Here is a 26,255-nt window from a genome sequence, read left to right as displayed (position 1 = left end):
CGGTTTCGTGGTGTAAGGGTCTCGGGTTCTTTTCCACTAGAATATTTCATAGTCCCTGAGCTGGTACCTAAAGCGTAAGACTGATCATCTTACCTTCATGTAACAAAATTGATCGAGATATGCTGCGATTAGTGTACCAATCCAGAGCCCTATGCGCCATTAGATGCGGAAAGGGAATGATGATGATGATGATGATGTAGGTATAAATACAGAATAAAAATTGTGATATTTATCTAAAATATTACAACAGAGATGGAGAACATGTTGGAGAAGAGAATATAGAGTACGTAGAATATTTGCAAATCAATGTTTATATAGGTCATAAGCTCTGTAAATCTCGAATTACACGTTCTCTTCTAAAGAAATTCGCCTATTTATTTATTTTAAAGAAACAAACAGTCGACAAGATATAATAACATTAAAAAGATACGGTTTAAAGACAGACCAGCGAAGTTTCAAAATAAGAATCATATATATTAAATTGTGGTACAACAAAAGAGTGTGTTTATGTGTATTTGTATGAGAGTAAGTGTAGAGGTGTGTTTATGTGTATTTGTGTGGGAGTAAGTGTTCTGGTGTGAGTAAGTATGAGCATCGTTAAACAGCAAGTGGGATCGTATCACTAGCAGAAAGAATGAGTCTTAATTTATTTTTTAAATAAATTAAGGGGCGTGTAAAATATATCAATACATGAAAAAAAATCATTATAGTTAGAGCATGAACGATAGAGGAAAGAGTGTTCTGCGTAGATAGTTAGTGTGTTGCTATGTTCACGTTATCTGAATAATAGTTTTTAGAACAGTTGATATTTTGAGAAACGTTCATACGCGATGCAAGAGACAAAGGTGGGGTTTCGTCGCGCGCCGCCGAGTGTGCTTCCGGTGGGGGAGTCATCCGTGCTGGCTCCGTACTCCATCCACATCTCAGCGGCAGTCTGCGGGGGCTGCAGCAGGCTACAGGTCGCTGGAAACGGGCACTCTGAACCCGAGCGAACCGACGAGGCTTGACGCGCGAAAATCTAATTACAAACGAATCACAGGAGCAAAAAACAGCAACAATAAAATGGAGATTCAATGAACATTTGTGATGTAGCTACCCTTTCTTCGAAATGTTTATCTATCCTTACGGAGACCAGTGATAAACCGCCGAAAGCGCTAAAGTTGGCATATAGGGGATGTTCGATGTTCCGTTGATCAACAAGTTAAATAGTGTTGTAGTGGTTAATTTTTGTGTGATGTTCCGAACGGCGGTTCTTGATTTAGAAACAGTTTTGCGTCTGGTGTAATTAGTATTTCGTGCAATTTGCATTTAATGGTATTAACAGTACATACACGGTCTGTGATTTAGACCGGTGAACTCAATACAGTTGTGCCGTTTGTTTTTGTTAACTCCAAATCCCCTCTGGTCAATCCACCCTGTCGGGTTTCATACCTGACCTAGCGTAAAGCCTTCGAATGCAACAAGTCAAAGTTCATAACTACCCTCTTTTATCAAAAGCTGAGGTTTTTGTGCACATTGATCTTACGAAGCTGTCTCCGGGACTTTCAGAGTAAAATTGGCTATGATAAATAACTGTAAAAAACATTTAGACGATGTTGGTTTGCAAGAAGTGGATCAGTAGCAGCGGATTTCTCTGGATCCTCGTCGTAATATTACCTCACACGAGTAAGTTGACTTTTTTGCGCTTCTTTATTTCGTAATGAATTCACTCTGTTTTGCGGTAATGTTTTTTGCACTCAGCTAATGGGAGACACGCGTCTTTGTCGTAAAATCATCAGACTGTGATGTTTAATGTTGTTGGTAAAATTATGTTCATTTTGCATAAACGGAGTATTTTTAAATCGTCTGTGTGCCCTTTGGTAAAGTAAAATATACTTTACAAATAATGCTTTAACTTTTTACTGGGTATGTAATTATTGTTTTCACCGTTCACGCAATCGGATAGGTCGGTATTTCCGCATTAATTAGACCTAAATCATTATAATATTTCGCTTTGTGGAATAGCGTATCTGATGTAAGTATTTTGTTAATAATAAATCAGGTTTTTGACGTTTCTATCAATATTCTTTGTAATCATGTGATACAGCACGACTTTCGTTTCAATTACACGCATCTAAAATAATATCTATAATCGGAACGTCGGAAAATATCGTGTAATAAAGTTGCTTTAGTCATATAATCTCTTAGAGTATATACATACTCTAAGTATAATCTACTGTGTTTCCTGGGCACATTAATCAAAATATACCATTGATTCCGCGATTAGCTACGGATTATTTACTAACACAAAAAACACGTAGGTTGGCTCCATACGAAACACAATACACATTCATCTATAAAGGTCAAACCGACGATAATAATGCTCTATTTTTGTTGCGACATTAAAGTAATAATTTTGGTCAGAGCTGAACCGCGAGTACCTAGAACTGGATACAATACGAAATATCATAATTCGTGATTTGAGTTGTATGTAAAAGTCGTCGGACCTTTGCACGAAGTTTTCCGTAATGCGTGGATTATTCTATTTTGAAAAGAGCTTAATGTTCTCAATGCAAAGTTCAGTGTGAGAATACATTATGGGGCACTGAACTTCTACGCATCGGGTTCTATAATTTCACATTTAACACGAAGAAGCCTATTGTATGATTGTTGATGAAAGACATGCAGAATCGTATTTCTATTCAAACGACTCCTCATACTTACGTAAATCATGCTTCGTGCATCGTTTATTCTGGCGACATTATAGTAAGTACACAACACTATTGCGATCGCTAAACCTACATTAGTTCTGCGTACTGCAGGCCACAGGCGCAGGCCACGCTATCAACAACTGCTAACTGCTAACTTCTAATGATTATTCTGCCCTTTCTCTTTTATTCGCAATACAAAGAACGGAAAATGTTTCTATATTTTCCGCATAAACCACTCGGTTGAACATCCTACTACGACCGACGATACAAAACAGTAGCGATTTTACAATTCAATGAATAAGGTGTTAATACAAGTTGTGTAAGTTTTTTTTTAATTAAAAAATGAGCACCAAAAATAAAGCAAAATGGTAAAGTTTATACGTTATTCGAAAGAAAATTTTCTGCTCTATAAGATGCTGTGTTTGCTTTTACGAAGCACATAATATTTTATATAAAGTTTATATTTGAAGCACTAACTGTGTGGTTATTCATTATAATAAAATAAATAAAACAACTTAGTTTTTAACCACTAATTATTTTTTTTCCACCGACCGGTTTCAAAGCAAACAAGCTTCTTCGTCAAGGTTTACGTAACTAATGAATTGATTCCTTTTTTATTTTTATCATGTTCACTAAATACTACACGTGGACCCAATAAATCAAGTCGTTTTTCCTTACACGGGTGGTAATTTAATATCACTATTTTCGAAGTTAGACAGGAGAGGACTAAAAGAAATCTTGTTTATTTGGTTATTAATTATTGTTACGTAAACCTTGACGAAGAGGCTTGTTTGCTTTGAAACCGATCGGTGGAAAATAAAAATTAGTGGTTAAAAACAAAGTTGTTTTATTTAACATAATTTTTTGTTTGATTATAAACCTTTAAAGTTGAATGTCAAGTAAACGAATGAGAGCATTTTCGACAGCTCCCTCTGTTTGCCTTCAATCTAGGGAATAAAAGAGAAAACAAATAAGGATAGTTAGATGAATACATTATTGACAGATTTGTTGGAATATAACAAGAGGAGACAACAAAAAAAACTACAAATTAATCAATAATATATTCTCCTTCTTTATTCACAGCGTCTTCACCGTTCAGTGCGCAAAAGCGAGCAGCTTTGGCAACATTCTTCCCTCGACCAAACGCGAACAAAGGGTGTCGAAAATGCTCACCTTTCTACTTAACATTTTTGTTTTTTATTTATTTATACAAATACATAACTTATAACAAAAAAATCCAATGATAACGTAACCCAAACTTTGTGAGGCCAAGAGCCCTGTGTTGAGTTTGGATACAGCATAATGGAAAGTGGAAGCACGTAAATAATTAACCTTTCCCTCACTAAGCACCCAAAAATTACGCATGATCCTAACGGGGGGACCAAACGACCCCAGCGCTTATTTGAATATGACATTAGGAGAATAAAACGTTGGAAGTGCTTATGACTGTGCAATACTTTATTTATGTTTTTACGTACACATATTTTACTTACTCGTGTATTTTATTCATTTTTGTTAGTTTGCCGAATGCTTATGTACATAAAGTGAAATTAACCAAATCGGTATATGGGGGATTCGAATCCCCCCTTCGGTCCGTCTAGGTTAAATAATAGCAAAAATAAAAATTAATCTTATTACATAAACATTCATATGTATATTTCAAAGGGCATCTAGACAACACGCTTAACAGTATATAAATCTAACCAATATCTCGCAGCAGTCTCCTACAATGGTCTTTTTCCTTAGACAAAATTCAGACTTGTACACTCCTCCTGAATATAGCTTTCGTTTTGGAGAACTTAATATGTTCATCCAGGAAATTGAACACTCTTGGGGCCACAAAATAGAAATTCCTCTGAGCAAATGTCGTACGTGTTTTGGAATTAAGTAATTCAAATTACAGGAAAACCTCGTACGAGCATTCTGCTGGGATTTACTCTTGTAGCCGCATGACCAGAAATGTGTCAGTGACTATTTTAAAAAAAATTGTCTAATGTCCAGTACCTTTATGAATTGGAACAATGTCTCAGATGAGAAAGTGGGGGGACAGCGCATCATCACTCTTAGTATTAATTTTTGGACGTTTGTTGGGGAGTTCATGATAGACGCAGTGCAACCTCCCCAGCCCACTATACCATAGGTTGCTACTGACTGGAAAAGAGCAAAATACACAGTTCTGAGAGTGCCAATATCCAAGATGTTCCTAAGTGAGCAGAATACATGACACAGTCCATACACATTCCATTTTGAAATATTGAATTTAAATCAAATTATACATGTAACTTTAAAGGAAACACAATTTCTTATAAAGCAAAAAAAAAATCGAATTACGTATAACCTCTACTATTTAGTTTCACCCTTGGTACTCGTTTTTAAATAATAAAAAAAATGGTTGCAACTTTTAACACCCAATAGTTTTCAATCTGTATTAGGCACAATGATTAGTATGAAAGTATGTAAAGCTTTCCGTGTGAAATGAAGCTTTTCAACAATATTTTTTTCTCTTTTAGCCGGTATCCAGAAATTTATAGAAACCCCATCGCCATCGGAAGTGAGTCCTGGAAAGGATATTCAGTTGTCATGCAAAATACAAAACAGGAGGGGTAGCTGCTCTTGGCAGAAGGATAGCAAGGTATTTATTACATTTCAGCAAGAATGTTTGAATTTACTTCCGCTTTTAAACATATGAATGCGTTATTTTATGACTTCGCTATATTACGTATTAAAAAACGAAATATTTTCTGACTTTTTAAAATGGTGGAAAATAATATCAGAAGTAAATTTAAATAAACCGTCATCCAAAATAATCAATAATAAACTATCAAGAAAAACAAACTATCGGTTTTACACTATTACAAACAAACTATTTAAAACAATCTACTCGTACAATACCTAGAATATGGGAGGAAAATAATTATAGGTTTACCGAGACTGATATTTTTCATGACAATGTGTGCAAATTTAAGTCAAAAGTCATATGCATATCGAGAGAAGCAGATATTTAATTAATTGTATTGTTAAATACATATTTTTCATTTCTTCTATTTTACATTTGTTATATATATATACATAATTAAAATTATTTTCTAAAGTGTAAACAATTTTTTTGGTCACAAAGAAATTGACAATATATTTTGTACATACTGTTTGTTTACCCAGTAAAATAAATAAATATCAATAGAAAAATCAAGAAGTTTCATTTTAAAGCTTCGTTGATTTGCATGTACTCGTATGAATCAATGAAAAATATAGTTCTAAAGATAATATTATATTATTAACTCTACAATGCCTGAGTGCCAGATTTTATTATTTCTTTTATACTTTATTTGAAAGTTCAACAAGGATACATAAAATACATATAACTTGTAAGTAATCATTTTTAAAAAAAAAGGAATAACCCGCTAAGCCTCTATTTTGAGGCTTGTCAGCAGGTGGGATAGAGGGGATATGGAAGGAGGTAATGAAAAATATATCACAATACCCAGACCAATTGAGAAAAAAAAATTCTTGGATTTTCTTCTTGCAACTGGCGGGAATCGAACCCGCGATGCCAGTTTCACAGTTGGCCGACTAACCAACTGCGCTACGGCGCCGGTCTATCATTTTTCATCGGTATCCTCAATTATAGAACTCCATCACCTTTTGTAAAGTATATAAAATAAGTGCGTAGCTTAATTAAATCAATTTGAGTAATAATAAAGATTGCGTTGAAGAAAGGAAAATAATTGTTTTTTAAAAATTGTTTTTCAAAAATATAGAGAACTAGCGGACCCGACAGACGTTGTCCTGCCCGAACGTTGGCAAAATACTTTTCATTGATACGTAGGTACCTAGGTACTTGTTTGTGATTAAATTCCAAAACTAAAAATTGTTTATATTCAAATATTGAATTCAAGTAGGTACCTAGGTACTTGTTTATGGTTGAATTCCAAAACGTAAAATAAATATTTTTTCAAATATGGCATTCTTTTTGCAAACGTCAAACACCGGTCGTCTCACCAACAAAGGGGTGTAATTATGTAGGAATACGATTTTTTTTTAATGTATTGAAGTGTTACCAAAAATCCAATAAAAATAAATAAATGGTCAGAAATTATAAGGAATTTAAGGAAAAAATCTGATTGAGATCCACATAAAACAAATGCCGTTTGTAAACATTTAAAAACATACTTTTTTATGTACAAAAAACAAAAAATTTCCATTTTTTTGCAAATGCATTCTCCTCGAATACAACCCTGGTAGATCGATGAATAAAACATTTATACTCCCACCTTTTTTGTTACATATTCGATTAAAGATTTTAATATCTACAAACATGCACAGCGCAATGATCTATATTTCTCTGAAAACCGCACGTAAATCGGTGAAGCCGTTTAGGGGAGTACGGTGACATCACACGTACAAAGGAATTATATATATAAAGATTGGAATCATATTAAAAACTAACTTAAATATTTCCTGCAAAATTAATTGCGCAATCAAATTAAAATTTATAGTTTATTTTTTATTTCTTAATAACGATCTGGATATTTGATAATCCAGATGACTGGAGTTCGGATACACAAAGTTCTACTATAGGTACTTATCTACGTGTCTCGGAACTCGGAATCCGCTTTTTATTGATAACATGAATTTAAATAAAATAATTTACCTTACAAAAATACTGAGAAAATATAACTATTTTATTTTCAAAAAAACTAAAGAGAGTGGTCCAACCGTAGCTCCAAATCCTTATTCAGAGAGGCTTCCGATAAAATACGATTGTATAATAATGTAGAAAGTAATGCTGATATTGATACCTTTATCGATACATCAAATAATAATAGGAAAACTGTAACGCAATTTATAAAATCAAATAATCACACATGTTAGTTAGGTAAAATAATTTGTAATAACCTACAAGTAATAATTTATTGTAATAGAATTCATTTAGCTGGCCAATTAAAAGGAATATATATTGTAAACTTTTTTTTCTTTATTTGTGCATGCTGTGTTTATTTATTTACTATATATATACGGCCTAAGCCAATTACAACAGTTACATGAAGAAACATAAATGCAAGAAACTGAACAAAAAGAACATAAAACTATTTAGCAAAGACAAAAAAGGGCAATAATAATAATTGTATACAATATATTCATAAAAACGAAAGACCTAAGACTTCGAGCTGAACCATGCCAATCCAACTTCATCCCACACTATTTAGTCGCGAAGAGATCTCCGAAAAGCCGGAAGAAATATCCCAAAGGATTCCAAGTCATGTGATGAATTGACTAATCTACACATTCTGGACATTGGGGCATAAAAACCAAAGTTGCTCTTAGAAGATTTTATAAATAGCAGATTTTGAGTTCTGGTGACACGGTTGGGAACATGAAAAGAAATTGATTGCAACAGAGGTGGGACATCACTTATAGCATTAAGTATTTTGAAAATGCATATGTGTTCATATTTAATTGATGAACAATACCTAAAATAACAATTTGTCATAATTATAACAATGTCATATGTATTGTTTATTGTTTGGGAACCAAAATGAATAATTAAAAATTAAATAAAATAAAAACATGTGAAACCTTCACCGTGGAATGGCACTATAAAAAGAAGAACTCAATTAATTAAAAACCTATTTATTCGCCACCAATTAAACATATTTTTAAAATTAATCGGTGCATTTTGATTTGTTCTGCGCCGAGGACTTGTTTTAACCACAAAAGAATAACAAATACCAAAATAAACAAGCGGATCTGCGAAGGAAAGGGAAGTTGTATCTTTACAATGGAAAACTTCTCATTTCCTCGGTTAGTCGTGGGTCGTGGGTCGCGGCGGTAGAAGTAAGAACAATATGGAGACCCGTGGCTATACGCATATCACCCTATTTCAACGCTTCTTTGATGATTACACGCTCGACTACCGCTTCCGGTGACTAAATTTTAAAGCGTTTGTTCCAACAGCGGCACCCACAGCCCGCAACCGCTGTGCCAGAAGTCGGGAGTCAGGACGCCCGAGTCTACGCTCAGATTCAGACTAATTGGCAATATGTTTCTTTATCGACCGATGCAAACTAATTTATACAGCAAGAAGTAGCGAGTTACGAGTATCTACTCGTACCAGTCCAACCTCCATTGTAATTTTACAAATTGTATAAACCTTTAAGCTAAACGGTAGGGCACCACGTATATGTATTATGATGTTTACACTTGGCTGATTTTAGGACAACATTCCCACGGGAATATAAACTTAATTAATTCATAATTCGAAATATTATATAGTGGATACCATTTAAATAACCTTTTTTATATGATCTACTTCAAATCCTTCTACAGATTGATTTTTTATTTTTGGTTAATTCGTAATTATTTATTTATTTATTATAGAAGTCATACAGTCTTTTTAACAAAATTAAGGAATAAGAAAACAATTTTAAAATGTAAGACCAATTCGGGCAAAGAAATTTCAGCTTTCTGGGCCCCAAAACATTCAATATGTTACCCGAGCATTGCAAAACCATGACCCGGATTTAATTGAATAAATTTGTAAAAAATTGGTTACTTGGTTTAGGTACAGAAAAATCGGAAAATTTACTCAAAAACATTCTTAAATAATAAATGGTATAAATTAATATTGTATGATAGTATAATAAAATAACTAGTAGGTAGTAATGTAATTATAAAATAAATAAAACAACTTTGTTTTTAACCATTATTTTTTTTTTTCCACCGACCGGTTTCAAAGCAAACAAGCTTCTTCGTCAAGGTTTACGTAACTAATGCATTAATTCCTATTTTATTTTTTCATGGTAAGTAAATACTGCACGTGGACCCAATAAATCAAGTTTTTTTTCCTTGCAAGGGTTGTAATTTCATATCAATATATTCGAAGCTAGACAGGAGAGGACTAAAAGAAATATAGTTTATTTGGTTATTAATTATTTTTTACTTATTATAAATCGCTTTTTTAATTTCTAAGATTTCTAAGTTGTCTAATTTTAATATTTTATTTTTCAACATGAAGTACTTTTGATCCAGTGTATTTATTGAAGTTATGATTATTTTCTATCAGATGGTTTGCGAATTCAAAAAAAATAAAATATTTAAGCATCTTAAGTGTTCTTTTACTCTAATATTAAAGTTTCTTTTAGTTTTTCCAATGTTTTAATTTAAGATTTAATATTTTGTTTTAATTAATGTTTAAATAAAAGTTATTAAAGAATCGCAATCATTACAATTTAATTGGTATATTCCAGATTTATTATATTTATGGACTTTGTCTTTGTGATTTTTTTTAACAACGTTCCTATATTATTAAATGTGTAGAATGAAGGTTTAATGTTTGATGGTAGGGAATTAGATAATTGTTTGGAAAAAATGTCGTTTATAAAAAGAATCCGCCTCCGTTGTTTAGGTGGGTTTGCTAAAAAAAATATTAAAAAATAGTGGTCAAAAACAAAGTTGTTTTATTTATTTTATTATAATGAATATCCACAAAGTTAGTGCTTCAAATATAAAATCATATAGTAATGTTATTGTTTATTCTGCATACAAATGTTTGCCTTAAAACAGGTTGAACCTAGTTAGGCAGACTAGACATGATCCAGAGAAATCTATTACCTAAGTGTGTATGTAGTAGATAAAGAAATTGTTATTTTTGTGAATAAACCATAATTATTATAATTATGAAAGATTTCACATTAATTTATAAAATAGCAATTCGACTATTAAATACGGATCTATTTTTTGTATATATTGGCAGTTTAGCAGCTATCTGTTTTCTATTAATTAATTTCTCACCATTCCGTGATGACACGACAGCCCGTAAAGTAATGCAGACTACAATTGTCAAATAAATAATATATTATCATGAACGCACGCCGATTATTCCGGCTTTTGACGCGTCCATCTTCAAGTGTTTGTTGAATTTGGTCATGCCATCTCAGTCTTCCTCATTTTCTGCATCCATAAGCATTCGCATTGTAAATCCGTTTAGCCGTTCTTTCGCTGTCCATTCGCCCTACATCCGAACCAAAGCGGCACTTCTTCGATTTTGTAGATAATGCTCGTCTCAGCCTTTCTAATTTTCAAAGGATGCATATTTGCAGACAAGGATTTCGTAAGAAAAAAATGATACGATCTCGTAGGTAGGTATAATGTACATAAGTATAATATTTTCCAGGTTATATATTTGATTTTAAAAACCTATGTTTCTGTTCGTCTCGTTTGACGATGATATATACAGGTAATATGAAAGACGCGGACTAATGACCCATCAGTTGCACGCTGGAGAACAATAGACCCAAATCCTTCGCATGACGCACGAAGTCTATTAGGTTCAAGAACACAACTGGCTTATTACTTTCACTAGTCGTGGAAAACTGTGAGATATGGTGATTCATAATAAGATTATAACATAATATTCGGATAGGCATCGTGGGACCTGAAGCCATCTGAACTCCTAACACAATGAGCGCTTTTTCAAAGCCAAGGTTCGTGCTAACTTATCCCAATAACATGAGAACAAGACGCAAAACTTTCGTCTGTTTTCTCCTTTGTAAAACGTGTCAAACTTGATTGAAATATTATAATAATTATCGAGACAATCGGTCTGTAATTGGATTGCGTGTTCGACGTGACTCCTGAATAAAGTCATTTATATGCTAATGAAGGTGTACAAACGAAAATCTTTCGGTAGGATCTGATGTCAAATTTGATGAGAAAATATTCGACACGTTAATGCATGGGATTTTCATACGAAAAAATATTTTCAATTGAATAGATGGAAAATTGCTACTGTTGAATAGGTAAACATCACCTTTTTTACAATTAAAAATTAATAAGGGTCTATGAAATATTGTCGAGTAAAAAAACATAAAAAATCTAACTTTGTTTGTGACCGTTTAAATTTAAATAAAACATCGTCACGAATCTTGACGTCACAATAGGGAAATATCACGTTATTTTTTTTACATGTTTAAAGTAATAAGGGTCTATGAAATACTGTCCATTAAAAAAAAATTACTAATCATTAGTAGCATAAAAAATACTTTTAAATTTGTAATTTTAAATTCCCGGAAAAACGGTGATTCCACTGGCCACGCTCCTAATACGTCACGATTCATGTTTATTTGTTCGTTGCCAATAATATTACGAATCTTGATGCCACAACAACCAAGGCAAAAAACGTCGCGTTTTTCTACAAACGTATTTTTATTAAATTTATTTTTTACATTTAAGTATGAAAATATTTCTCCACAATATTTTGAACATACAATTAATTATTCTAAATCCATTTATATTTATATCGGTATTCGTAGTATGTGATATTTCCCTATTACTAAGGCTAAACATGTCGCGTTTTTGTAGACATATTTTTTAATAATTACTTTTTTAATGTTATGTATGAAAACATTTCTCCGCAATATCCATATTGATTTTTAAAATATGATTATTTTTTCTCAGTCCATTTCATGTATTTTTATCGGTTTTCGTAGCATGTGATATTTCCCTATTACACACTAACGTAATTACTTGTACATTTTATTAAAATATTTGATAAACTTATGCGGGTAACAATTTTTTTTGTATAATTGATTAAAATGTGCGTGCTTACATAAGCATAAAAAAACTGTTTACTTGGATCACCGACAGGCACTAACACACTGACATACGTGTATTCTTAATTTAAACCCACTATTTAAGTGAATAAGGAATAATGTTTTGGTTCATACCACAGATATATATTAAATACTATAGCTATAAATTTAATATTAATTTATTTTTTTAATTCTACTTACGATTTACTCTTTCTTATCGATTTTGGGATCATTTTCAAGCATTGTGTTTTGTGGTAGATCAAGGTTCGAACCTCGTACCTCTGATCCGTGATCTCGCGGTATTATCACGGGATCACAAACCCATCCCTTTGTGTTTTTTTTATCGCTTTTGATATAACACTTGTACAGCGAATTGGAATCGCATTGAAAACTTATTGTAACATGTCCAGCAAAGTAAATTGCTTTCATGAAGAAACTCGTTTACGAGTAACGAGGTCCTGCATACATACGCTCATTATCTCCTGATAATGGATCCGGATATTTAGCAATCCGGATGAGTGAAGTTCGTATAAACGGAGTTCTACTGTATTAGATTACTACCAATCTCCTACGAGTCGCAATTTCGATGAGCTGCTCTAAATGCATTAGGTAAATAATAGACTGAACCACTTTTTATACGGGGATACGTTCCTCACAGTACGGTGTAAAAAGAGTATCCAGTGTAATTTGTTCGATGTCTTTCAGCCGGTGGGCATATACGCCGGGAAGTACGAGTGGGCGGGCGGGGCGGCCGGGGGGACGGCCGGAGGCGAGGACTGCTCCCTGTGGGTGAGGGCGGCCTCCCTGCAGCTGGATGACGGCTTGTGGCAGTGTCAGGTCACAGCCAGCTCCTTCGACGCTCAGGTGACTCATTGTTCATTACTTAACAAAGTTATATGTAAGGCAATTTAAGCCTAAAAGCCGTAATAAGCCAACAAAACTATTGAAACTCGGGTTCTTTTTATGTACAAATCTTTAATTGTAGCGCATTGTAAATATCACACAATTTATCCATCCCCTTTCCTTTATCTTCTTCTTGTAGTGCTTTATCAGATCCCCCCGATGTTGGCGATCGCTACAGCGAAAGCATCTCGGTCCTGCACTACTCGCAGCCAGGACAACTGCTTATTAGACGTACTCGCTATATTGATTCCTGGGAAAAGTTGACCAGAGTGGTTTCCCGTTGCCTTCTCTGGTGGATTTTTTTGTCAGGGTTACCTTCCCTTAGCTGGATAGTTCTGGTTTGAAACTCGCCTTCCATCCTCTCTTTATCTGTTGTGATCACACTATTATGAGTGCGATCCCATTGCCGGGGTTCGCGATGTGGACGCTAACGAGTAGGACTAGTCAATAGTGTTGCCGGTGGAATGCAACTGGGCGTTCGCAGCATTTATTTTATAGAATCACACCCTTCAGCAATATGTGACTCACTGCTGCCCTACTGGCAGTTTGAACCCCTGTCCTTTCCTTTACCTAAGAAATAAAAACTTTTCGTATCTTTCGAATTCGTGCCTCACGTGTGGATCATACCTCGGGGTGGCTTTGCACGCTAGCCAATACGTTGGTCTGCCTATTAGTAACGAAATCACTACACCGCCCACACGTTGGCGAGTCGTTCATTATCTGTCATTGCGGGCCAAGGTGCGAACGTCGAAAAATCACATGCGTCCTCTCCGGTAGTTCGTGGTGTAGCGTACTAAAAGCTGTGCCAACGTGTGGACGCGTTGACAAGCCTTCAGCCAGCGTGCTTCTGTGTTGAAAAACCGACAAAAGACGGATGCCAGCCACAAATACCCCCCTCTACACGCTTGCCAATACGTATTTTTCAATGCACTGACCAACGCGAGCGTGTTGAGCCGACTTTTGAAACGAAGAAGTAAGATGTTCAGCATCCAGTTATCGGTCACCTATTTCTCCTTTTGGAAGGATTCTGTGCTTTTATGTACGCATTTGACACGGATAGGTCTGATGATTCTATGACTAACTCGTTCTATATCGGCTGGAGTTCACACGACCTTGTTCCTCTTGTTATCTTGAAACATTAAAAAAAATCCTTCTCCCGAACATGTAACTCATTTAAAATAAAAGCAGTGTCTTTATCAAATGCAGTAATTAAAATATGAATGAGTTTTTCATATGTTTCAGGATGCCCTATCTAGCCCGGCCGTTCCTCTGTCTGTACATGTCCCTCCACAGCCCCCCCGACTGCTACTAGATGGAGCCCCCCTGCCTCCCGGAAGGCGTCTTCCGGCCGCCCAAGGAAGGCGCACCTCCGTACTGTGCGAGGCCAGGTACGGGAACCCACCGGCTGCGATCTCCTGGTATCTCGGTAAGAACAAAATAATATTGTGAGAAGAATCAAAACGGGGGTCATTCTTAAATGCGTAAGAGCTATCTATGTCTTTACTCTAGATGATGAACCGATGAGCGCGTGGAGCCAAACGAATTCTTCAGAGACTGAAAGGCCCCGCGTATGGGCGGCGCGGTCCGCCTTGGAGCTGGTCGGAGCGAGGTCCTCTCACGGTCGTCTCCTATCCTGCAGGTCAGCTCACCCTGCCTATCCCACGCCCGGCTACAAGGTCGCTACGGCAGTTCTGGATGTCACATGTTAGTATTGTCGCTGGCAGCATACATATTATACCGAGTAATTAGTTTATGATTTACGAGTATTATGTTTTGTTATATTTATAAAATATTTAAATTTTTAATTTACCAGTTTTATGAAACATTTGGCGAGTATGTGAACATGTATTGCACTTGTAAAGTAATTATTTATAACTACCATAAATATTTTATTATCTTGAACCTCCCTATTTTTATAAAATATCATACTATCTGAAATCTAAATAGCCTTAGTATTGATAAAATCGGTAATCTCGTACCCAAAAAATTAACTTAATTATTTTGCAATATTAATATATCATTTCCTATCATGTGCGAATTACATCGTTGTCTTGTATTGTGAAGCGGCAAGGTATGTTGAGGGCTCTTGTATCATTTTTATTGATCATTCATCGTGTTTGCTTAGCTTGCTTAGCATGCTTTCTTCGTTGTGAACGGTGACTCAATCAGTAAAGGAGACGTTTCTAGTAACACACTGTCGTGGTATGTGTGACGTGCCAAAATCCCCCTCCGTCACTCTGGCGCAGACTAAAATTCGTTGGATCGGAACTGCATCAATGGCGCGCTACGAGGCACGACACACCACGCGAGAACAGTGTAATTCTGACCATAGTGATATGCACCAGATAGCTCCCCAACACACCACTCCACAATACGACATAACAATGTAACCCTGCCTTAAGAAAGATCCCACCCCTGATGAACGAGCTATCATACTGGCAGTATTAGGAAAATAGTAATTTGATAAAATTTGACTTCCCCTTCAAACTATTATCACACCTAAGGCCTAGTAACATTTCTACACATTTTTATATACGCTGTGGCGTTCAGAAATAAGTGTCTTATTACAGTTTGCCACCGATATACAAAAAAATAAAATTTCAATTTCAGAGAACGCTTCGTAGACCACAAACGATAATAAAGTTATTTGTGGAGTTTGAAACAAATACGGAAATGCGAGATTATGTCACTAATGTCAATCTCTGTCATATTACAGATCCACCAATAGCACACATCACAGGAGCAGAAGATCTAGGAGCAGTAGAGGAGGGTGGACGCGCCCTCTCACTGCGCTGTCTAGCTGAAGGAAACCCCGATCCTTCTGCTTGGTGGGTGAGATCCGCATCTATGAACCCTCCTCCGACTAGTCCCGCTGATACGCTCCTGCTCACCCCCATAGCGCGTAATCATTCAGGTTTGTTCAAAACTTTTAGTTTGTTATGATATGTATTTATCATATATCTTACTTCTCCTAAACTCGGTACCTATTTGAAAAATATATTATTGGTGATTTGTATTTGTATACCAATGTTTGTGATGTGTTTATGTATTTTTTGATGTTTTTAGGAACATACACATGCCATTCCAAAAATTCCATGGGAGAATCGGATCCTGTCAGTATAGAAATCGATGTTAAATGTGAGTAACACTGAACAATACCGATATCATTTAATAGATTAGTTTTCTTGTCTGAATAAATTTGACATAAATTAAAACGAAATCTATTGAACATCAAAAGCGATAGGAAACTATATTACCAATGACAAATTACAAAATTCACCAAAATTATGTTTTATTTCAATTGTTTTTTATTGAAGTTGACGGTTTTAATAACTTTAATTTGATAATTGTAGACGCAGCTAGAGTTGTGTGGGTTGGCCCCGAGCCGTCTGTTCAAGCTTCTCTCTTCTCCAGAGTGGTGTTAGAGTGTCGAGCTGAAGGAAATCCTCCGCCACGGTATTTGTGGACGCACATGTAAGTAACAATGCAATAATTTTGATTCATTAAGACCCCGAAAGCCTGAAACATATTTTATATTATAAAAAATACTTATAAAAGCACATTTGTTTTTCCAGGCCACTGGAAGCAGTAGGATCTGATATCGGAGGTGGAATGCCAGTGGGCAGAGATTCTCAACTTGTTCTTCCAAATGTGTCTTACCATCAACAAGGATCCTACCGCTGTACGGCAGCTAACAACATCGCTGGTAGAGAAAGATGGCACGCAGCAGATCCGATTTCCCTTGTTGTGGTAAAAACGAAACATTATATTTTTGCCATTGAAATATCAAGTTTTGTCAGAATTTTTTTCATTTTTAGAACCTAAGGATATTTTTTACGTGGGCAATTGACCAGTATAAGCTTGTCATATCGCTCTCCAATGATGCTACAGCCGATATAGAGCTTTAGCCTCCTGCAACTTTCAACTCCTACTCCGTCTATCCTTCGTCTCCCAATTCGCCACCTGGAGAAGCTGCACTGCATCCTTTCTCATTTCATCTTCCCATCTCAGCTGGGATCTTTCCGCTAATCTCTTTCCACCCAGATGTCCGTTCACCAGTATTTTAGGGACGCGTGAATCAGGCATTCTCTATACATGTCTGACCCATCGTAATCTAAGCAGTTTCATTTTTTTCATGATGCTTGGGGCCTGGTATATGCTGTACATTACATCATTATACCAAATACGTCACTGATAATTTTCTTTACAAGGTTGTCATTTAGTTTTCCGGAAATTCTCTTTTAATTGCCTGATACATACAAACAAATTTTTTAGGTTTATGTTTTTGATATTACCTATATATTTGGTGTATTTTATTTTTTCTAGGTAGGACCACCTGTTGGTGAAGGTCCGGGAGCTGGTGGTCCAGCAGAAGCCCGCTTGGGTGCTGATGCGCGAGTGACCTCCCTGGTGTGCGCAGAACCTCCTCCACGCAGAGCGTCCTGGCATTGGGGTAGTCTAACTTTGAGTGTTCCTGCTCAAATCGGTAAGAACAATAAATATCTATCTCTCCGATGGTGCTACAGTTCATATCGATCTTTGACCTCCTGCAACTTTTGCCTCTAACTCTGTCTGTCCTCAGCCGCCGTCGTCATCTGCTTCATCTCAGCCTGGGTTTTCTCACTGATCTCCTTCCACCTGGGTGTCCACTCATTAGTCTTTTAAGGACGTGTGAATCAGGCATTCGCCGTACATTTCCGGCCCATTTTAATCTAAGCAGCTTCTTACGTATTGAAATGCTTGGAGCCTAATATATGACGCATTTCGTACATACAGTTGTGCCAAATGCGCCACTGGTTATCTTCTCTCAATGGCCCGCAGATTCTTCGCAGTACTTTTCTTTCAAAGGTGTCCAGCATCTCAGCCACCTTCACTTTCAGTGTTAACGCCTCACTATGGGTTATTTTCTATTACAATTGATCATATTTCATTTAATATCCTCATACATGTTACCGTAAGCATTTTTCGTGACCTAGAGATCGTGTAGATGTTATCATTTCATATCTTTCTCGTGAGAATAAAAATAAAAGATCAACACTACTGATGGATTTAAATATCTTTTCTATATTATAAACACGTTTTGAATGTATCGAAAATTTAAAGAAAATGCAGAGCTCAATAAAGAGAAAAAAGTCAGCCTCACAGTGTGTGTTCTCATCGAGGAATAATGTAACCTTTCATCATTCTCATGTTTTTAATATTAATTTTTACAGGACGCTATCGATCCGTGGAGCCAGAGAAACATGGAGCATGTTACCAATACGTATTGCACGTTATGTCCAGCACACGACAAGATGCCCGCACCTATCTACTGCGAGTGGAAAACGAGAGAGGAGCGACAGCCCACGCTGCTGTACTTATTCTACACGGTATTTATCAAACTAAATTATATCTTGAATTTTAATTCATTTGACCAGACACCTTGGTATAACTTCTACACGGAACACAGTACCGATCAATTGTATAATTGTTTAATATTTCCTTTATCCACTGGTTTATACAAGATTACAAATAATAATAATGTCAAGAGACGATTTTGCGCCTGCCAAGAGTTGATATCATCTTGATAATCGTTGCTAACTGTCTTAGAGCAGGTCATGTATATAAACGTGATAGGACAAGCAAAACTTATTTATTATTAATTTACCTGTTTTATTCTTCAGCTTTGTTCACTCCACTGCTAGATATAGACCTTTTTCAAACGTTTCCACTCCTTTCTATCCCCGCTTTTTTCATCCATGCTCTACCTGCTATCGAGCCCATGTCGTCAGCCTAACTTGTTTTGTGGCCTTCCAACACTTCTTCTGTTTGCCCTTGGTCTCCACTTTATTATTCTGGGTGTCAACATATCTAATTGATCATAATTTTGAGAATCGTTTGAAAACGTATTTATAGATAAAGTAAACACGGATTTTTCGGTACCTACTGAAATTAAAATTGATACGCAGTCTTTTTTAAACGGGGATCTTACCAAGAAAACATGTAATGATTTTGGTGAGCTGCAACGGTAACCAGAGATTGTTGACCTTTTTGAAATAATATCGAACACCTTTAACTTGCTGCTCTGTAGAGCTATTTTCCATGCGCGTGTTTTTCTTATTGGAAATATCTTATTAGACTCAGAGAGGAAGCTTAAACCAATGTAATATTATGCTGTGATGTTTCAGAAAATGCTGCCCTGGCTCCTGTGATTGGTGCGGCTATAGTAGTTGCCGTATTACTGTTGGCCATTTTGTGCATCATCCGCCGCTGTAGAAACACCCAAGGTATCTTTAGACATTTTACCTTGGTAGATAGATATAATTTGAAATTAAAATTATAAATTTCTTTGGCGCACGCCGTTACTTTAGTTTCATTGGAATAAATTAGTGAACATTAGTACATATTCCCTGAACCCGAACTGAAGATAGTTAGATACAGTATTTATGACATGAATTGTCATTAGATGATTGATTTATAGATCACTTACAACGTAATATACCAACCGCTTTTCAAATTAACCATCCGTATTTACTTTAATTTTTACATATCCCGCTGTTAAGATTTTTTAAACTCCTTGTGTGTTAATTTCACTACTTATTCATCAAAATTTGGACAGTCAAAATATTGTTCACTTCATAATGGGAATTGTATAAATGACGTCCTCCTTTTTTCTCTCTCTTTTTTTATTTAATTGTAAACCAAATGTCTGAGTTTGCTGTTTACCATATTGACGTCCCATATATGTATATAATTAACTTATTATTATGTTTCTAATAGATTGTAAATAATGTTTTTCATTTTGTTTTTCACTGACAATTCTAAATTTTGCAGACAAGAACGACTACAGTTCTTCTGACCTAAATGAGTAAGTAAATATTTTAACTAATATTTTATACACATTTCTACAAATTACGAACAAATCCACTAAAAAATAATTAAATATACCATTTTGTCATGAAATCATCACACTTAATTAATATCGTACTTTTTTTATTACCTTACTGCTTTCTAATCTTAGGAAAAATAATCAAATAATGGGTAGGAGAAAAGAAGGAAACTATCTTGATCCCCACTTCAGTTAAGTAACTGTTCTACTATGATTTTGGTGTTTCTTGGCAACTCATTAAGGGCAAATTTATTTTTCTATTCATCCGCCATTATAAAATACAGATAACTGTTTTTTTTAAATAAGGAATTAAACAAAATGTGAGGCAAGTGAGGAGGGATCAATTTCCCCCCAATGAGAGTTCCTTGTGCCCACACGAGGGTGATTTCTTCCCTATGTATTGTTATGGAAAATCTCGCTAGACTTACAATGAAATTCATAAATATAACTCTTGTTAAAAACCAAAAAAGATATATTAACTTCAAAAGATACACATAATATTATTTTACTATAATTTTATGAAAGAAAATAATGATGAAATTATAATACAAAATAAAAATATTTATTTGGGTTCTCTTAAGTTGTCTTTAAACAACTTTTTTTTATTGATCAACCATTAATCAGTTTTAGGCAATAGAAAATCAATGGCTCGTTTTCTGTCAAATTTTACTTGAAATGCCTCTGGGATCTAGTGACCATAGTAAAAAGGATCAAGTATTCCCAGTAGTATAGGGTTGCCATATTTCACTAGGGTCTCGTCGGGACGTTCTGCAATTTTATAATGGTTTTTCAGAAATATAATAGAAATGTTTTTTCTACATTTTATGTGTGCTTCTTGCGGAAGAAGTACCACCGGCCATACTTTTTCTATGACTTAATATTAACGTAATACTGCAATCTTGATTCTACAGTCCCTGGCAGCTGACGACATTTTTTAGTTTCTTTTTACTGGGTTAACATCGATGATATTACTTTTTCCACTATGGTTTTATGAGCAGAAATGGAAATTAAATACTCAATCAATTTCAAAAATTGTCAAGAAACAAACATTTTTCCTTCACAGAACCTATCGACTTCCACTCTATCGAGGCAAGATCAGCTACTATGAAGTTCTTTAGAAACATCAATTGGTAAAATCATTTGCCACCTTTTCTTTTTTTTTTTTAATTTGAAAATGTAATTATTAACCCTTACGGATAATTACATAATTTTCACGTTCATAGTCAGTGCGGCCGTGGAAGATTTTTGTTGATTAACAGCGTTGCATTGTATAAGTTTAAATCGGGACATTATAGATTTCGTCGGGACGTCGGGACAGAGGGCACAATAACGGTGACGGTCCCGATATATCGGGACGGATGGCAACCCTACAGTAGTAGAACGTAATTTTGATAACTACAAACAAGAATCTCCAACTGTTAACAGAAAATAAATCTGAAATATATACACATAGATTGAATAAATACAGGAATCACTCACGTTTATGTAAAAACCAGATACCGAAGTTGAAAGATTGAGGAAAATTGTAGCGAAACAGTTCAGTCAGACGTGTCCCTCACTTGATTTTTACATCTCTAAACGAATTCTGACGTGTATGATAAATGGCACGTAGTCAGTATTGCCAACATGGCATTTTTTTCATAAAATTAAGAAATATTTCTAGGTGAAAAAGTCTCCCGAGGGATCAAGTGTCCCTCTTTTCCCCTACCTAACTAATAATATAACATTTCGTAATACAAATTCAAAAATACTTCACTCCCTAAACATCTTGCTTGTGGCCAAGAATCGACATTATTTGATGGGAATTTTAATGATGCGATGGATACACAAAACAATAACATTTTGCAAAGTAAATAGTATGGTATTTAGTATGTAGGTATCCATTAACCACAGTTAGTAATGTTGCGTAATATAAGTTAAGTAGTCAAATATATTTCACTGCCACTCCACTAAGAACTAATGATTACTAATCACTAAACACAACTGCCCATTTATATGCATGCAGAGAGAAATTAGCAGAGGAGGACAGTAAAAATATCGACATCGAGCGGCTCCACGGCCCGCCGCGGACGCGAATTGGGAACCCCTGCTCTTTGGGGATGAACATAAACAAACAGTGAGTGTTGCCATTTCTACTTATCATTTTCCCAATTTTAAAAAATGTGCTTCGAATAATATTCGGTGGTAATAAATGTAAAATATGATTTAATATGAATTAATATGGAATTATAATGAAAGTTTTCCAATATGGGAAGGTGTCGAACTTGGGACCTAGTTGTCCCTTGGTCCAATTGATATTGTTAGCAATATAGTGGCTTTTTTAAATAAACGTCCTTTAATAGTTACTACCATACTCAATCACAAATAACTATCGACGTGCTTTAAATTTTTTTTTTGTTTTTTTTTAATTTAAAAAATTAAAAAGAAATAAAATAATAAAAATAAAAAATAAAAATATTATGGATGCCGACGACTCCATAGAAATCAAACATACGTATTGACAAACAATGACATAAACGAAGACCTGTTGACTGACAAAAACAAACTTACTCACACTAATGAAAAAAATGCAATATTATCCATTTAGAATCTTTAAAAAAAAGTAATAAAGTTGAAGCTTACATTAATAACGAACGAATAACTGAAATTGAACATGTTAAATACTTAGGACTAACAATAGACATACAATTGACATGGGCAATTCATATCAACAATTTAATTAAAAATTAAAGTGGCGACATTATCGAATATTTTTTGTTCAATCAAAAACTTTGTTCCTAAAACGGAAAAAAATATAATGCAACTACAATGGGGAACAGGAAATCAAAATGGCATAAACAGACTACAAAGACAGGAAAATAAAATATTAAAGTTAGTATATGACCTACCCTATCTAACAGCAACTAAAGAATTTTTTAAACAAACTAAGCAATTAAATGTAACTGAACTCTTTAAACTAGAATACTTAAAATTTATTTATAAATTAGCCACTGACGTAATTGTAGACGAAGAACTAAAACTTGAAAAAAATGGTAGTAAACATGGACACAATATGAGAATATCAGAAAAATATCATATACAACCTTCTAAAACGAGACAAGGACAGTCGAGACTAATAAACCATAGACTGAAATTGTACAATAAACTACCACACAATACTAAGCAAAAGACTCAGACAACCTTTACAAAAAATGTTAAAAATATTTTATTAAATCTATGAAACCCGTAATGGTTTATCAATAATTTTTTTTTTTTTTATTGTTTAAAATCACATTTCAATGTATCTAATCTACGATATTTTTAGGAACAAGGGTGAGGGTCTCCCCGCAGACGCCGTGTACTCCACGTCCAGGGTATACTCCCCCGACGCCCTCAAGGTGCGGAGGGCAGCACTCATCCTCCAGCCTCCAACCACCGTGTGACACGTGTGCCCGTGTGTGTTTCACCGTCACTCACTAACACTAACCTTATTATCTACTCAAAATTACATTCACCTGAATCTTTTTCGTGTTCCTACAACAAAATCAAATGAAAACGCCAATCAATGTATCTCGGATTTGTAGAAAATACAGTTTTTGGCAAATCACGCCTTTCGCTATATTTTTTTAACTCTCTTTATTCTTATATGTGAGATAGTTTCAAATATTAAAACATACTTATTAAATAAAACAACGCCCATGCATGAGTGAATTCATATATACTATATTTTTTAAGGAATAATCCGCTAAACCTGTATTTTAAAAGCTTGTCGGTAGGTGAGAAAGAGACAATATGGAAGGAAATTATAAAAAATACACTACAACACCCGCACCAATAAGGAAATATTACAAACTGTGAATACCGATAAAAATATTTGAAATCCATTTAATATCGATATTGTGTAGAAATGTTGTCATACATAACTTTGAAAAATATATTATTAAAAAATGTGTCCCTACAAAAACGCGACATTTTTGGCCTCGATAATTGTGACGTCAAGATACGTGATAAAGTTCTATTTAAATTTAAACGGTCACAAACATAGTTCGAAAATTACACAAATCGTGGCGTATTAGAGGTGCGGCCAATGCAATGGACCGTTTTCGACGGAATTCAAAAATATAAATTAAATTTTTTTTTTCATGCTACTAATAAGTAGTAGTTATTTTATTTTTACTTTACAGTATTTCGTAGACCCTTATTAATTTTAAAAAGGAACTGTTTTTTTTAATATATTTTTTTTAATTCATATGCTTTTTAATAAAATCAATATAAAAAAATAATACTATTTTCTAATACGAACCCATGATATATTATAAGCAGTATCTATCTTAAAAGGAAAATCTTGAAATATTTCTACAAATGTAATTTTTACTCTATTAATCAAATTTCTGGTGGAATTTTGCATTGCTAACTTGATTTAAATTAGATTAGGGGCTCATTTTTTATGCTGCATTATTAATTAATTTTTGAAGGACTTGATTTCCTCTAATATTTCACACAACGAATTAAGTGTTATTACTTGTAGTAATGCAAATAAACATTTTAATGCAAATTATTCGTGTTTAAAGCTATTTACTGATAATTTTTAATATTTTTTTTATCGCGATATGACCTTTTTGCAATACTGTTTTCTTGTTATTTGGTGGAAAGTTTAAGCTTATTTACTATTGACTAACAGTATTATATTAGTGTATGGAGAATGGAGAGGTTCTTGGCTAATAATTATTTATATTATGCTTAATATTTTACATTTCGAAAACTACTGACTTTACTTTTATCAAAATGCAATTTTAAATTGTGTAATTTTGTACAGTTTATGTACCAAACAAACCGGTATTCATAATGATTATTAATTAGTTAATTTACCCCTTTAGTTGATCAATAAATAAATAAAATGAAAACAGTCGCCAATGGAAACTAATTAAAAAATATGTATATTTGGATCAAGATAATTAATTCTATGACATTGCATAATATAATCTTATTATGATTTATTTCTTGAGAACAGTACTTTACTTATGTTTCAAAATTTAAATTCAGTGTACCTAAATTATAATTTATCATCTTATTTTTCCATCTTACTTCCAATTTGGATTTTCAATCCGATAAAATTGATAGTAAGTGACTACACTTTACTTTTTAATTTTACTTTTAGGAAACCATGGACCTTGAGAAGGAACACGTATACTCTATCTTAGAGCCCCGTGTGCAATACGATGTGACCATTTCAAGACGCGGCACCCCTTCCACCCACCTGACAGTGTCTAGGCCTTTGGGAGCTCCACCCTTGATCCCCGTCTCGACTCCGGAACCTCCCTTGCTCTCCAGAGTCCACAAGTCGCGGAGATCGGGAAGAAGCTCCGGAAAAAGCAACCGAACCAGACCTAAATCTCTGCAGTCATTCGACAATCCGAGATATCTTGATCACCTGTTTCCGAGCACTGCTGAACTTTGAAATGAAATCAAATGATTTGTTTGGTGGTGAAAAGACAAAGTTAAAAATATCGTTTATATTTTTTGCAGCAAACTTTTTCATAAAGTTTTCTTCACTTATTTTTTTACCAAGTCTTAATGAAGTGATAAGCATGTATAAAAACAGATTTTATGTCTTAAATAGCTGTCTCGCCCATTGGGTTATCTTGTTTTGTTTATATTTATTTTTAACTAAAAAAAATCGATTGAAATATGTAAAATATCCTCGGTTTGTGTAAACATTGTTTTCTGACAATTTGTTTATGTAAAAATCAATATAAAAAGTTACAACATACGCAATATAGACATGCTCGTAAATTATATTATAATACTACGATGTTTGTGAAATTCTGTATCTAAATAAAGAATCCAACTGAATAAATAATATGACTTTTTGTTTCTTATGCTTTACGAAAATGTAAATATATTCAAATATACATTTAATTTTATTCAAATAATGTGTTTTATTCTTAAAACTTGTTGTAAACAATGACATTCGGGGCAGCTGAACGCTTTCTTACGAAAATCTTAAATTCAAATATCAATTCATTATTAGTATGATTTATTTATGAACAACTACAATTATTTTTCACAATTGAAAAAAAAGGTTTCCTAGAAGTGCACCTACTACAAAGTAAAATATGGGCCAATAATTCCACATTCAATCAATATAACGCAGCATTCCTCGAATTATTTACAATATTTTTATAGCCAGTGAAAAATTCTTTAAACATAAATCAAACCCTGCCG

General features: G+C 34.3%; 1 protein-coding gene across 4 annotated transcripts; it reads left to right on the top strand.

Annotated features, from left to right (window-relative positions):
• The first annotated feature begins 931 nt into the window (after positions 1-931).
• On the top strand, positions 932-25,887 carry LOC148277719 (irregular chiasm C-roughest protein). 4 transcript variants are annotated; one of them, XM_088232497.1, is made up of 16 exons: positions 932-1,665; positions 5,201-5,322; positions 12,986-13,144; positions 14,426-14,609; positions 14,693-14,887; positions 15,900-16,097; positions 16,250-16,321; positions 16,537-16,657; positions 16,759-16,933; positions 17,510-17,669; positions 18,397-18,552; positions 19,351-19,449; positions 19,997-20,030; positions 22,057-22,167; positions 23,356-23,428; positions 25,189-25,887. In XM_088232497.1, exons 1-16 carry the CDS (start codon positions 1,593-1,595, stop codon positions 25,486-25,488), a joined length of 2,232 nt encoding a protein of 743 aa, XP_088088623.1. In that variant the 5' UTR covers positions 932-1,592; the 3' UTR covers positions 25,489-25,887. The 4 variants fall into 4 exon arrangements, with proteins under 4 accessions (XP_088088623.1, XP_088088625.1, XP_088088624.1 ...); XM_088232499.1 differs by having other exon boundaries at positions 933-1,665; positions 23,356-23,484; XM_088232498.1 differs by lacking the exon at positions 22,057-22,167 and having other exon boundaries at positions 1,463-1,665.
• Positions 25,888-26,255: the final 368 nt, after the last annotated feature.

This window comes from Micrasema longulum, unplaced genomic scaffold, assembly GCF_059751315.1.
Source record: "Micrasema longulum isolate JH-2025_06_02 unplaced genomic scaffold, ASM5975131v1 h1tg000988l, whole genome shotgun sequence".
NCBI lineage: Eukaryota > Metazoa > Arthropoda > Insecta > Trichoptera > Brachycentridae > Micrasema > Micrasema longulum.
Note: the sequence above shows the minus strand (reverse complement) of the source record. Positions and strands in the feature narration are given on the sequence as shown.